This window comes from Rhinopithecus bieti, unplaced genomic scaffold, assembly GCF_001698545.2.
Source record: "Rhinopithecus bieti isolate Rb0 unplaced genomic scaffold, ASM169854v2 scaffold_35864, whole genome shotgun sequence".
Lineage (NCBI taxonomy): Eukaryota > Metazoa > Chordata > Mammalia > Primates > Cercopithecidae > Rhinopithecus > Rhinopithecus bieti.
In genome coordinates, this window is record NW_016815828.1 from 1215244 (window position 1) to 1231780 (window position 16537).

A 16537-nucleotide genomic window follows, 5' to 3' on the forward strand; every position below is an offset into this window, starting at 1 on the left:
TGAGTCAACTAGACCTCTTTTCTTCATAAATGACCCAGTCTCAGGCAGTTCTTTACAGCAGTGCGAAAATGGACTAATACGCTATCCCATCTCCATCCCACTGCCATCTTCCCTAAAGCCCTACAGTAGATTGCTGTTACTCTTAGAATCAAGACCAGACCACTTCCGGGGTCTACACCACTTTCTGTGGTTTTATCCCCAGCTAGTTTACATCACATGCCCCTCCTCTTCCTTTCTCCATCACATTTCACATTTGCCATTTACTTTTTTTTTTCAACCTTCCTTTACTTTTACCCTATCATGCTCCCTCACCCCATAAAGCTTTTGCACATTCTGCGTCTCCTCCCTGGAGCATTTTACATCACTCTGCATCTAGGTCTTTGCCTGAGCTCAGGTTCCCTAGAAAGCGTGGTCTGAGGCAATGACTAAAAAGGCTCCTATTTTGTTTAAGGAAGTGCAAACTTGTGGCAAGAAGGTGAGGAAAACAGCTTCAGAGGGGAGGATGAGAAGCAATGCAAAGTGACATATACCATCCTGGCCACAGCTTCCCAAATTGGGTCCTTTGCTGGGTGCACCCATGTGGCCATGAGGGACATCTCAGAGAGGCTGCAGAGGTAAGCAAGATCTCTTTCCTGAAACAGTTTGTTCATCAGAAAAAGGGAGAAGAGGAAATGAATCTTCCTAGCTCTTTCAGTCTTTTTTCCTCATTACTCAATTTTCCCTGCACAGGTTAATTCTCACTCAGTTTCAGATTGTGACTTCCAGCCTCATTATTTGGGGAGCCAGGCTACAAACCATAGTAAATTATTTTATCCAAACCTGAAGTAATGGGGAAAACATTAAAAAACAAAACAAAAAACCGAGACTCCGGTGCATGGCTGGTTAGACTGGCTGTAGGTGGCAGCCAAGGGGAAAGCCTGGCCTTCTGAGGTGGAGGCCGGTCACCTTTAGCCAGGAGTGCAGGTCAGCCGAGGCTGTGGCCTAATCAGAGGATACAGTGGAGCATTAAGTCAATGGTGATGCACTCTTAGAATGTGGCTATGCCCCTGGTAACCACAATAACGGTATTTACAACCATTCTAAGGACACAGAAAACTTGTTCATAGTATTAAGAAAAAAATGGCATATAAAACTGTGTATAAAGTATGTTTCAATTATAATCTTTAATTCTGTTTTTTCCCAAGAGTATGCATTAACTTTACAGTTTTCTTTAAAAAAAAAAAAAAAAAAAAAGGAAGAAAACAGTATCACAAGAAGGGTCAACAGATTCCACAGTAATGACTCAGGAAACTGCAAGCATTGCAGTGACCAGGAACACCCAGGCTGGCAAGAAGCAGTAGGGAACAGGGAGGGGCACAGTCCCGAAGCAATGTTAGGAGGCTCTGACCACTTTCTGAAGAACCTTGTATCTCCAAGACCTTCGCTTCTCTATCTGTACATTTCAAACAAGATCTTCATTTGGGTATAATGAAGAGAAAGTGAGGACATGCATCTAAAAGTTGACTCAGAAACTCTGATGCCCTTCCTACATTTCCTTTCTAACTGCTGCTGCATGGAAAAATGTCCTATGTCACTTTTCTTCACAGAGACTATGGCCTTTTACAAATTTATCTTTTTTTCTGAAACTTCTCTGTAACTAACTTTATTTGACATTGCAGTACTAAATAATAGATGTGAAGCTTTTCACATCTGTACTGGAAAAAAACAGGTTACAAAATAAAGTTGTATAATGCCTCCAGCTATCATTATAACTGAACAGCAGAGAATATTTCAAAATATTTTGAAAAAAGATTGTTACGAAAATTCGCACTTCAACAGTGGTTTTCTTTTAGTGTTGGGATGTTTCTGCACTTTCCAAATTTTCTACACCCACCATAAATTTCTCATATTTCAAGAAGTATCTATTCTTCTAATATCCATAATGAAATGATCTATCAATTTAAGATACATTTTTAAATGATGATGGGCAATACTAATAACATGAGGTGGCTCTGGCATTCTCATAATATTAGAAAAAATATCCAGTCTATTTGGGAAACAATTAAGTCTACTTGGAAACAATTAGAAAAGTAAATATCACTTTTAAATGATTACATTCATTGGTGCAGTAAATTTTTGTTTCTGTTGTTTGTTTTTTTGGGTTTTTTTTTTAAACAGACTCTCACTCTGTCGCCCAGGGTGGAGTGCAATGGCACAATTTCAGCTCACTGCAACCTCCACATCCTGGGTTCAAGCTATTTTCACGCCTCAGCCTCCCAGGTAGCTGGGACTACAGGCATGTGCCACCAAGTACAGCTATTTTTGTATTTTTAGTAGAGCCAGGGTTTCCCCATGTTGGCCAGGCTGGTCTCGAACTTCTGGCCTCAAGTAATCTGCCCATCTTGGCCTCCAAAAGTGCTGGGATTACAGGCGTGATGCCTGTATCCCAGCCTGGCCTGATGCAGTAATATACCCCCCAAAATTCTCCCCCCAGAATAATTTTAAATGTTGGTAAAATTTCATGCACAGAGAAATGTGGATTACCATACCTTACATGATCTTGAAAAATAAAAAATACATAAATGTCCCCAAATGGTATAATATAAATGATTACATGAATATATCCTTATTGTGACCATCATAAAGCCATTCAAAATTAAATTTATAGAAAAACTTTAACTTTTAATCTTGGAAATGTTTAAATATATGCAAAATACAGAGAACAGTATAATAGATTCCATAATTTCCATCACCTAAATTCAACAATTATCAACACAGTACCAAACTTACTTCACTCATACTCCTACTTACTTTGCCCCTCTCAAGTACATATTTTGAAGCAAAATCCTGACATATTATTAATCTCTAAATTCCTCAGCATGTGTGCTTCCAAGATAAAAACTTTCAGAACATGACATTATTATCACACACAAAAATGAATAATTCTTAACATAATGAAATAGCTAGTCAGCATTACAAATAATTTTTATTTTTCTCTATGACAGAGGAATTTCAATTCTTCTAACGACATGGGAACTGCATAGAAGGGGAAATGCCAGACACAAAACTGTATATACAACATTATTCAAATACACACAAACAAGTGTGGAGAGAGATTATACACGGGCCTTCTGCAATTGAATATCTGTCACTTCAGCTGTCCACGAGCCCTCTTCTCACATTTCTGATCTGGCACATGTCCTACCTGGAGTCCCAACCCTCCGAGTTTATATGTTAGTAGGTGAACATGAGTGGCCACTCAGGGGGTGAACCAAGCCCATCTTCCAGCATGTGCCTTCCAGATGAGCTTTGCTGTTCTCAAAATCATTGTACGTGTACTTTATGGGAAAATATATATGTAGATTTGGGGATTTCCAAAATTTTTGTAAAATTTTCTTCTCAAATGTCACAGACCTAGTGCAGCAAAATGTTTAATAATCTTCTGTTAAAGAGATAATGCTTTCCAATTTATTTATCAAATGCTTATTTTTTCTTCTATTTAAAAAATCAGAGCCAACATATTATTGCCACACTAAATTGTGAATCAAACTAGCCAGTGCTTGCCAGTCACCTACTATCATACCTGCAGCACAGAGAACACACTAGAAATGGAGGTAATTATGGGGCCATGTTTTATGTTTATCCCTGAAGATTAAAGAAACAGATATATGGCACTAGCTTTCCATCTAAGAGAAACAGATTGAGTAGATTTTATTTATCTTCCCTACTTTACCACATATCTGAGCATTACTTTTTAAACATATCAAACTATATGATCTAATAATAAGCCACGTATAAATAACCTGGTTTTTTTTAACCAAGCCTTTGTACTCCTTGCCTATATAGTTTTGAGCTTAAGCCTCTTAAATTGTTCATGTTTCTCAACTACTAAAGGGTATTATTTCACCATTCCATATAACATCCAACAAGGTAATCTCTGATATTATATGCATGTTCAAAATTGAAATAAAAGGCAAGTATAAGTAAAGAAAATTAGTAATGAGTGACTAGATACCTTTTTAAGCCATAATCCAGGTTTCTCCAACATGAACCTAAATGATAGATGTGTTGTCTGCAAATAATTATTTTAGACGAAGATATTCTAAAGACCTATTTTTAACATGTATCTAGCTATAATATACACTATTAGTGAATATAACATGAAAGACAGCTTAGATTTTGAGTTTGAATTTTTAAAAAAATCTATTATTAAAAGAGAAGGAAGAAATCAAAGGTCGTGTCCCAGCCTTTGCTCTCCCTGTATGAGAGAGCACTTCCCACGAACCAGACTTCCCTTCAGCGCCTTATGACTCAATAGTGACTGTGAAGGACATCTCTAATTATTCAATATACTATTTTTGGATCATGAAGCAAGTAGGGTATGCTGTCGAATATAATTCAGAAAACGCTAGTGGTTTGTAAATACGACTTTTTAAAATAGTACAAAATAAGTATATTCTTAACAGTGCTTGTCAAGAGGAAAAAGAAATTACCAGCCTGCTGTCTTTAGAAAGCATATGCGTCATTAATAATTTAACAAAAGACAGCTCTAAAGAGGGAGGTTTCACAATGACTCTCAATAGGTGATGTGCTTATATGCACAAAGGTGGTGTGTGTGTGTGTGTATGCGTGCGAGCATGCATGTGTGTTTTAGCAGGAGAGGAAAAAGGGGAATTTAGCAGAATCATCTGGAGATATTTCAAAATATACCTTCCTTCTTTCAATTAGTGCTTCATCTAACAAAGGTTTATCAAGTGTCCATCAGGTACAGACAGCTTTTAGTATGTGCAACACCCCTATCCTTTAATATCACCCCTTCAACAAGACACATACTCGTGGATGTGTTGGCTCTGTCTCTGGAGGTGAGAGATAGTGTATGCTGTGCTTAATCTGTTTACCTCTACAAAAGTCTTCCTTATCTTTAACTAATTCAAGACTCTTCTATATAATATCCAAGGAAGCAATCTATTATCGCATCTATTTTCGAGCTATAAAACAACAAAGTGAGACACCAAAAATTTGAGAAATTTCTCCAAGATTACACAGCTAGCCATTAGTAAAGGTAAGATTTGAGCTCCAAAGAGCAGATGAGAATGCATGCCATGGACAGGCAGATGACCCTGGGGGAGAGAGAAAAAGGAAGCCGTCAGGACTCAGCCAAGCATGGCCAGTTCCTCCTTCTCACCAGTCAGGGAAGGGACATGCCTCCTTCTCCTGGAGGAATGTCCAGGATGAGGGGCAGAGTAAAGTGGAAGCATTACCCAAATACAAGTCCCTCCAGAGGGAAACACGAGCCCATGTTTTAAGATTCTCCCTAAAAGCAAATACTAGTTCTGAGGGGAAACAAGTGCCTGGATGAGCACTAGAGCAGTGTGAGAAGCAAGGTTCAGTTTGTGGATTCTTCTTGAAAGATGGAATGCGTATTTTCTCTAGCCTCCCTGTTTAATCATGCCTTATTATGCCAAGTTTACGTGACATTTAAGATAGAGAAAACTTTAGAAATCCAAATTAACACACTTAGCACAGCCTATCTAAGGAAGGAACTGCAGCGTGTCCACGTGACTGAGCTCTCAGCACCTTCCTATTGATTGTACACAGTGCACATATAATCTCTGCATCTCTCTCCTCATGCCAGTGCATAGCAAAACACGCCGGCTCTCTCCATGGGACTCTCACAGCCATGTCAAGTTCATCCTCCTTCTCTCAAGACTGCTTTTAAAACCCCAGTGTGTGTGTGTGTGTGTGTTTGTGTGCGTGTGTATGTTCTACTCTGCACACATCATTACCTCCTTCTTGTTTTCTTATTCCTAATTTCCTGGTTTTTTTTTTTTTTGAGAGGGAGTCTCACTGTGTCACCCAGGCTGGAGTGCAGTGGCATAATCTCAGCTCACCGCAACCTCCACCTCCTGGGTTCAAGTGATTCTTCTGCCTCGGTCTCCCAACTATCTGGGATTACAGATGCGCGCCACCACACCCGGCTAATTTTTGTATTTTTAGTAGAGATGGGGTTTCGCCATGTTGGCCAGGCTGGTCTCCAACTCCTGACCTCGAGTGATCCACCCGCCTCAGCCTCCCAAAGTGCTGGGATTACAGTCATGAGCCACCATGCCTGGCCTCCTCTTTAATTATCAGAATTTCCTACAGCAAATTTCACACTACAAATCTGTTTTCTTCTCCTTAAAAAATGTGCAAATAGGCCTGTTCAGAGATTCAGAGAAAACTGAAATCTTCCACAGAGGTTAATAAAACAGTTGTTATGACATATAAAAAGTATGGAGATTATCCATTGATTTTTGCATAATATCCATGGCAGTTAGCTCAAGAATTCTGGAATTGGCTTCTCCATTACTTTCAGGCTAATACTGAAGCCTAAAAAGAAGAAAAAAATTAAAACCTTAACAAATTAGAAAATTAATAGATTAATAAAATTTAAAATAAAATTTCATTTATTTAAAAAATAAAATTTAAAATTAAAACCTTAATAAAAAGTTGTCCTCCAACTAAGAAAAAGCTCCAGGAGTCCCAATGACCCCAAACACTCACTCCTACTAAGGTAATCTCCATAAAGTGCACTGAATGAGTGACTTAAATGAAAAATAGTAATAATTCCACAATTATAAAATAATAGAGATTGTATGCAAATTTTTGTAGGCTCTTTTCCCAGAGCTAAACTGAGCCTCTGTCTAAACGCTATTGGTTTTCTCCTCCCCTGAGACAATGTACAACGTCACAGCATGAATCCAGCAGGGTGCAGGACATCACAAACAGAGATCGTTGCTTCTGAAGGGTTTTCAGGTGCACAAAGACAGGCTGCACGTGGTGCAGTAAAATTCAGAAATGCACGAGAGTATCATGCATCCTGATTCAACCATCCCATCTGTATATATTTAAAAAATGGGATCCTTGTGGAGCATAAATTGATTCGTTTCTATGCTGATTCTTATTTTCTCAATGGCCTATGGGCATATGCAAATATTTTTAGCTAGGTCAGTATCACATGCATACACACCACACATGGCAAACAAAAATTGCCACCTACCAACCTTCTTTAAATAAACAAATTCGACAAGTCAAAACCAAAGATGGTCAAGGAAAATAAATGTGTTGTTATAATTAGGTGATGCTTTTGTAATTCCATTTGAATATTTTCCACAAATTGCAAGTAGGTTAAATTCCCAAGTAAGATCTACATTTCTCCCAAATGTATGATTCACAGGTGTAGCTGCAGCCTAAGGGTGAGGGCATCTTGCTGATGCACCCAGTCCCCAGGAGGTCTGCATCCACCCTGTGCCAGGTCTCCCTCCACTCCATTCCAAGAAATCCCCAGCCAACCTCGGAAAGAATCACATAGCCTCATTTCTGAGAAAATAATAAGCCAAACAATTAAATTAGAGGACAGCAAATTTCTCTTCATTTCATTGCAATCTGAATGTAAATTATCAAGTTGTCTAATAGATTAAAGTGTCCATGTTTGCATCCCTGTGTTACCTCCATTGATTTTACTCTTGTCATTAGTATAATGCTTGCAGGACTGAGCCAAAACATCTGGAAAAAAGCAGAAGATTAAGTATGGATCTCCTCTAAATTTTTGTTTACCTATCACAATTTAAAAAAAAAAAAAAGCACATTCATCAACATAAAATTTTGTAACTAAATATTACACAATAAATTAAATAGTAAACATGGACTACTTTCAATTAGAACTATATTAATGCAACTCAGTTCACAGTCCCCATTTTACTTTGTCAGATCAGAAAAACTCATCAACATAGAGGCCTGCAAATAAGAGGAGGAAGAGGGAGGAGCGAGAACACAGAAATCTTCCAAGTGGCTTCAGTGACAGGAGGGGAGGAGCCAGTCACTACCTGCCATTTGCATGTTTTTGTTCCTCTTGTGTATTGCTCCTATTTATGCATGTGTGTGCAGATATGTATTAGCTATACCAGAATTTAATTTTCTTTTTTTTTTTGAGACGGTGTCTCGCTCTGTCCCCTAGGCTGGAGTGCAGTGGCACTGATCTCAGCTCACTGCAAGCTCTGCCTGCCAGTTCACGCCATTCTCCTGCCTCAGCCTCCCAAGTAGCTGGGACTACAGGCATCCGCCACCATGCCTGGCTAACTTTTTATATTTTTAGTAGAGATGGGGTTTCACCGTGTTAGCCAGGATGGTCTCGATCTCCTGACCTTGTGATCTGCCCGCCTCGGCCTCCAGAATTTAATTTTCTATATATAATCAACACATTCCACAAAGGTTTGAAATACGTGCCATTCACGTTAAAGAACGTACATATGTCACTCCTAAAAGCTGAGAACTTTCTAAACACACAAAAAAAGGGTACCTAGATGCAGACGTTACCCAAAACGTGGTCACCAATGATTGGACAGTAAGAATCAAAGTAGGTCAGCAAAGAGGGTTTATTTCTAGCCACAGAGCTCCAGAAGGCATAACAGAGAAAAGGGGGCTGAGAGGACCCTGACGTGATGTTAGGATAGGTGAAGAAATGTGTAGAAAGAAGACAAAGGCCAAATAGTTGAAAGACGGGGAAAAAAAAAAAGTACATGATTCAAACATTTCAATGTGGTCACCATTATTTTCACTACTTCTAATACTATTTATATTGTTTATGTACATTAAGGACCTGTATTGAAACACATTCAAGGCAAAAACTTAAAGCAACAAATGAAAACGTTAGTGTGATTGGAGCAAATGGTTTGTGGAAGGAGTGCTAACCAAAATAAGGCTAAAATAAAACTGGACCCAAACTTTGGAGATTTGGAAATCCAAAATAATAATGTGTTTAGATTTTAACCTATAGGTAACAGGAGTCGTTAAAAGGTTTTATGCTGTAACCTATGTAAAAGAGATGTTTCTGAAGTATTCAATTGGTAGTGATGTTAGGAGGAATAAAACTGGGAAAAGGAGACAACTTAGATCAAATAAATGAGGTGTGTTCATTTCAGTGCAAGACAAATAACATTTCTATGAAATTCTCTACTTCAGTTTTGAAAAAGACAAATGGATGTTGACAAATCAAGGCATAAAACAAAGTCAGAGGCATCAGGGTCAGAAATATGTCTGTGGTATTTCTTTTAGTCAAACAGTTCAGAGGCAGGGCCGTGTTCAATAATTAAACATTTGTTCTCAACGCACTCTCTTGTGTCACTCCAGAATATCCAGGAAGCAAAAAAGTTGATTGTAGGTCACCCAATTTCAATTGGAAGAGAATTTAGACCAATGAAGTAACCACGCAAGTAATTTCTCCGAAAATATTGTAGAGTAGCTAGAGTCAGTGCTGTGAGTGCAGCCGAGAGCTATGACGGGACACCCTGTGGTGGCAGGCGTTTGTCCTGCATGCTGCTGCACATCAGGATTCCAAATCACACACTTGGGAGAGAACTGACATCTTATCCTGAAATGACAACACCAGCATGGCCAAGGTTTCTCTTGCATGGCTATGACCCAGAAGGCACAACTGGTCAGGCACAAAGCTGAGCTTTCTGCTAGGGTCAGTCAGACAAGGAAACACTGTTTTATTCCATGCTGCTCAGGGCCTCAAAGAGCCTCACACTTACCCAGCTTTGCCTAACACCTCCCATTCTCCAAAATGATCTGGCAACACTCCCACTCATATCCCAGCCATGGCGTCATCCCCACTTCCATCTGACTATATCCCTTCAGGTATTAGAAAGGAAATAACCTATTTATTTTTAATTAATTATGAAAAATACTTAATTTGTTATTTACACCATCATCTCATTACATGAAGGACTTGAGCCGGATTTCAGAGATATGAATAAGAAAACGGGACAATAAATAAGTTGGAAATTTGAAGAAAAAATATGAAGGAAGGAAAATAAGATGATAGAAATAGAAGCCATAAAAAGATGATATTATAATATAAAGTATATGTTGAAATTCCACTGAGTAGGGCTCATTGGAAGAGACTGGATATTAAAGCTTTAGAAACAAGTAAATGTGAGATTGGTTGGTAAGTCTATGGACCTGTATTCGCTGCAGGTCATTGGAAGAACTGAACTGAAAGTAAAACATGAGTCAGTAAAATGCCCAGAATAGAAAGAGATAAGTAGTTAAGGTAAATGAGAAAAACTAAGCAGAGCTTGCTATTGTAATTGTTGAGAAAGAGGAATCATGGTGCTCTGCATTCTCGTGGGGACAGGGACCCAGCAGAAACAGCGCTGCCACAATTCACAAAGCAGGTGGGATGAAGTGGAATTTGAAATTTTACCAAGATGTCTATGGCTACCTTGTCCAGGTCACAGGTTGGGAATTTAAGTCTAAAATTTTGCAAATTTCTCTCTGAGCCTCTTGGCAACCAAAACAAAGAGGAAAATCACGAAACTGCAGCAGCATTTCACAAACTGGTATCTGATTAATGCTATTCTGCCAGATCATAATTGAAATGTCCCACATATCACACACATGATGTAAAGAAATATTAGCAAATTCAGGATTTAAATAAAGTTAATGTTTGTTTCTTCTTAACTGTTCAACCACACATAGCCGTTAATGTGATGATTACCATATAAAGGGGTCAGAAAGCTTTTTCCATGTGCCACTTACCGGTCTGCTTAGAAAAAGACTCTGCAGAACACAGTTTGGGGAGTAATGACTTAAAAAACTGATGATGGAAAACCCTCAAAAAACTGTGTATAGAAGATGGGAGGCCGAGACAGGCGGATCACGAGGTCAGGAGATCGAGACCATCCTGGCTAACACTGTGAAACCCCGTCTCTACTAAAAAATACAAAAAAAAAAACTAGCCGGGCGAGGTGGCGGGTGCCTGTAGTCCCAGCTACTCGGGAGGCTGAGGCAGGAGAATGGCGTGAACCCGGGAGGCGGAGCTTGCAGTGAGCTGAGATCCGGCCGCTGCACTCCAGCCTGGGCGACAGAGCGAGACTCCGTCTCAAAAAAAAAAAAAAAAAAAACTGTGTATAGAAGAAATATACCTCAACAAAATAAAAGTTATATATGACAGCTAGTATCATACTGGATGGGGGAAAACTGAAAACTTTTTCTCTAGTATCTGGAACATGACAAGGACGCCCACTTTCACCAATGTTATTCAACATAGTACTAGAAATCCTAGCTAGACTAATCAGACAAGAGAAAGAAATAAAGTGCATCCAAACTGGAAAGGAAGAAGCCAAATTATCCTTATTTGCAGATGATATAACCTCGTATTTGGAAAACCTAAAGACTCCACCAAAACCTATTAGAATTTATTCACAAATCCAGTAAAGTTGCAGTATACAAAGTCAACATACAAAAATCAGTAACATTTCTCTATGCCAACAGTGAACAATATGAAAAAGAAATCAAGAAAGCAATCCCATTTATGATAGCTACAAATAAAATAAAATACCTAGGCATGAATTTAACCAAATAGGTGAAAGATCTCTGCAATGAAAACTATAAAACATTAATGCAAGAAATTGAAAAGGACACACAAATATATGGAAAGATATTCCATGTTCATGGATTGGAAGAATCAATATTGTTAAAATATCCATACTATCCCAAAAATCTACAGATTAAATGCAATTCCTATCAAAATACCAATGATATTCTTCACAGAAATAGGAAAACTCATCTTAAAATTTATACGGAACCCCAGAAGACCCAGAATAGCCAAAGCCAATCTGAGCAAAAAGAACAACACTGGAGAAATCACATTAACTGACTTCAAATTATACTACAGAGTTATGATAACCAAAACAGCATGGTACTGGTATAAAAACAGACACATATATCAATGGAACAAAATAGAGAACCTAGAAGGAAATCCATACACAATGAACTCATTTTTTGACAAGGGAGCCAAGAATATACATTGGAGAAAGAGTCTCTCCAATAAATAGTGCTAGGAAAATTGGACATTCATATGCAGAAGAATGAAACTAGATCCCTATCTCTATCCATATACAAAAATCAAATCAAAATCCATTAAGTACTTAAATCTAATACGTCAAACTATGAAACTACTACAAGAAAACATTGGGGAAACTCTCCAGGATTGGTCTGGACAAAGATTTCTTGAGTAATACCCCACAGGCATAAGCAACCAAAGCAAAAACGAACAAATAGAATTATATCAAGTTAAAAAGCTTCTACAGTAGCAAATGAAATAATCAACAAAGTGAAGAGACAGCCCAAAGCATAAGAGAAAAATATTTGCAAACTATTCATCTGACAAGGAATAACCAGAATATATGAGGAGCTCAAATAACTCAATAGGAAAAAATTCAATAATCCAATTTAAAAATGGACAAAGATCTGAATACACATGTCTCAAAAGATATACAAATGGAAAACAGGTCTATGAAAAGGCACTCAACATTGCTGATCACCAGAGAAATGCAAATCAAAACTACTATGGGATATCATCTCAACCCAGTTAAAATGGCTTTTATTCAAAACACAGTAAATAACCAATGCTGGTGAGGATACAGAGAAAAGGGAACCCTTGTACACTGCTGATGGTAATATAAATTATTACAAGTACCTCAAAAAACTAAAAATAGAACTACTACAGCAATTCCACTGCGAGGTATATACCCAAAAGAAAGGAAATCAGTATATCTAAAAGATATCTGCCCTCCCATGTTTACTGCAGCACTATTCCCAATAGCCAACATTTGGAATCAACCAAGTATCCATCAGTGGATGAATGGATCAAGAAAATGTGGTACATATACACAATGGAGTACGATTCAGTCATTTAAAAAAAATGAGATCCTGTCATTTGCAACCACATAGATGGAACTGGAGGTCATTATGTTAAATAAAATAAGCTGGGCACAGAAAGACAAACTGCACGTTCTCACTCATTTGTGGGAGCTAAAAATTAAAACAATTGAACTCGTGGAGATAGAAAGTAGAATAACAGTTAACAGAGGCTGGGAAGGGTGATGGGGATGGGATTGAAGTGGGGATGGTTAATGGGTACAAAAGTATGATAGAATGATTAAAACCTAGTATTTGATAGCACAACAGGGTCTAAAGTCAATAATTTTTTGTACATTTTTAAATAACTAAATGTGCATAATTGGAATGTTTGTAACACAAAGACATGATAAATGCTTTCGGTGATGTATACCCCATTTGCCTTGATGTGAATATTATATATTGGATGCCTGTATTAAAATATCTTATGTAAGCCAAGCATGGTGACTAACTTCTGTAATCCTAGCACTTTAGGAGGAAAGGCAGGAGGATCACTTGAAGTTAGGAGTCTGAGCCCAGTCTGGGCAACATGGCAAGACCCCCATCTCTACACTTTTTTTTTTAATTAACCAGGTATAGTATCTGTAGTCCCAGCAACTTGAGAGGCTGGGGCAGAAGGATTCCTTGAGCCTGAAAGGAATATCCTGCTGTGAGCCAGGATAGTGCCACTGCACTTCAGCTGAGTGACAGAGTAAGACCTTGTCAGTAAATATATATATATATATTATATATAATGTATCCCATAAATATGTACACCTACTATGTACCCATAAAAAATAAAATTAAAAAAGATGAACTGTCAAAAGGAAAAGAAATGTTCAGGAAAAGTTTAGTTTTCCTTAGGTATCAATAATTAGGAAACACAGCACTCTTTCATAAAAAGAATTGGGCAACACACTTTCCATAGAGAATATGTTCCAAGTCCCTCAGTGAATGACTAAAACCTTGGATAACACTGAACTCTTTACATACTATATTTTTTTTCAATACAATAAACAAGACAGCTACTAAGTGACTAACAGGGGAAGGTAATATCTACAGTGTGGATATACTGAACAAAAGGATGACTCATGCCCCGGGTGGGATGGAGCAGGACAGCATATTTCACCGCACTACCAAAAACAGCAGGGAATTTAAAAATGTATGAATTGTTTATTTCTGGAATTCTCTATTTAATATTGTTGGACCTCAGTTGGCCTCGGGAAGCTGAAACCACAAAATGTGAAAGTGCAGATGAGAAGGGAGGACTACATTTAAGCTGGGAGTCCCCATGAAGGTCACACTGTATGTGAAGCACAAAATCCATGACCTCGGCCTTACAAAAAAAGTCCTAATACCATTTCTCTGACAACATCCCTTGACATGGTCATATGCATAAAACTGAAGAAAATGTGTACATGTAGTTTAAAAAAAAAAAAAAAAAAGCCTGGGAGCAGTGGTGCAGTGGCTCATGCCTGTAATCTCAGCATGCTGGGAGGCCTAGGATGGTGGATCACCTGAGGTCAGGAGTTCAAGACCAGCCTGGCCAACATGGTGAAATCTCATCTCTACTAAAAATACAAAAGTTAGCTGGGCGTAGTGGCAGGCACCTGTAATCCCAGCTACTGGGGAGGCCAAGGCATGAGAATTGCTTGAACCCAGTAGGCAGAGGTTGCAGTGAGTCGAGATTGCACCACTGTACTCCAGCTGGGGGATAGAGTGAGACTCTTGTCTCAAAAAAAAAAAAAAAAAAAAAAAAAAAAAAAAAATAGGCCAAAATTATTGTCTGATTCTCTAAACATGTGGTTTTCTAGTGGTCTAACTTGATCCCAGAGTTCTAAAATTTAGAACAATAAGAAGAATAGATTACCACATGTACTTCAAGTAATCTTGAAGAAATCATCTTGAAGAAATGTTCTAGCCTTGCTATCTTAAGCTAAGATATTACAGCTAAGGAGTTAAAGCCTCTTTGGAAAGTATTTGCAGATAATCTGCACTTCTTAGCCCTGCAATCTAAGCAAGATATGCTACAGCTAAAGAGCTTAAAGCCCTCTTTGGAACAGTATTTGCAGATAAACTACACACATTAAAGACAGATTGATTTATTTGTGCACAAAGAAAAGACTAGGATTTTAATCCCTTAATAAAAGTTATGGATTTGTGCTTTAATAGAAAGCTCTGAAACTTGTCCGTCAGGTAGGTAAAGGAAAGGCTGGAGAAAAGGTCAAGTATCTTAACAGCAATATCAAATCCACTCAAACAAAAGATCTCAAAGTTTTGCATTATAGAGCTTATAAATAAGTATTTTATACTAGAGAATTTTTAAAGCAGGTGTTATAAAATGCCCATTTAAAACTTCTTTCCAGATTGCAGTCGAAGAACATCTAATTTTAATGAAGGTAACTTCTTGGTGTACCTCCAAGATAAATTGAATACAAAATGTAATCCCAAGTAACTAAATGAGTTAACCTGCTAGATAGGATTTTAGTGATAAGCCAATTATATTTAGAGAATGCCTGCCAAAAAATAATGACTAGATTTTCAGAAAAATTGATCTTGAGCCATTCTTACTGATGCAACTTTGAGAGCAGGGCCACATGCCTACTGAGAAATGGCCAGTTTTTGACAGTCACACCTTGCTGTCAGCACCAGAAGAGTCTCCCCTTTTATTCTCATGTCAATGAAGCATCCAGCATTCAGAACAGTGTCATGTCATTGAGAAATAAGATAAAAATAGAACCCTAATATGGTTCTATTTGCCCCTTTTAAAATTGCTCTTATCAAAGAGAGAGTTCTTACTCAGCTAGACATGTGTAGGGGCTTCTATCTGAGCCTAAAGAGCTGACCAGGGCCCAGAGTGGTAGCTGTTATGAGCTCTTACACCCAAGCTCATTCTTCCCTGGTTCACACTTTGTGCGTTGTCTAGTGTCAATATCGGTGTCCCTACTTAACAGGGAGCCTATGCTAAGCTGGAGCCAATGGCGAGAATCAGTCCACATGAGCTCCCTGCCTACCTCAGCAGAGATGATCGTGAAACTATGCCCGTTCCTCCCAGCTTCACATGAGATGGAGGAGCATCAATCGCTTCTTCTGAGTGAGCATAACCAATTTCCCCATTCTGCTGCAATTGTCAGAGTCTTTAGGCCTCATTCTCTGATTCACGGCCCCTGCTATTATTACACCAGGAATCAACGAGTGACAAGAAAAATAACCAAAGGTATATTTTGTTTTTTAACAAAATAAGAATAAAATTATGTAGCAAAAGATGACATACAATGATGTTAGCACTCAGAAATGGGTTTTTTTGCAAGCTGATACTCTGAAATATGTCCTGAGGCTTGTCTTGGATAAGATCTACAAACTGGTCTCTGGCCAAGTTGCTGTGAATCATTGCAGGAGACACTGAGGTCTAGGTTCTAATCTTGCTATAACTCCTCTGCAAAAGTAGCCTATCACACAGTGCTCTTGCATTCTCTGAGCTTCTGAAACAAGTGAAAAGGAGACACTGTTGTACTAATACTTTCTAGGGAGTGAATTCCCACCCCCAACATGCTATCTTCCCTCTTATTCATCAGTGCCTTCTGTACAAAATAAGCCAATGATAAACCCACATATGTTGAGCTCCTGTCAAATTCAAAGTGCTCTGTCGAGGAAGAAGGATAAGCCATTCGTCCCACACCCAGGAAGCTAAAAGGCAACACTGGGGTAATACATTTTATATATATATATATATTATATATACATAAAATATATACACACACACATTATGTATGTTATATATAATTATATATTTATATATAAATTTTTCATATAAAATATGTTTATATTTTCATAT

At 38.1% G+C, this 16537-nt stretch overlaps 1 protein-coding gene across 1 annotated transcript in view; it reads left to right on the forward strand.

The window, feature by feature from the left end:
- Window positions 1–512: 512 nt before the first annotated feature.
- The window catches only part of LOC108516525 (Gilles de la Tourette syndrome chromosome region, candidate 1), a 21250-nt gene continuing 5225 nt past the window's right edge, over window positions 513–16537 (forward strand). The window contains 3 exon segments of the mRNA XM_017854079.1: window positions 513–614; window positions 7729–7833; window positions 7835–7902. Coding sequence (XP_017709568.1) covers window positions 513–614; window positions 7729–7833; window positions 7835–7902 — 275 coding nt within the window.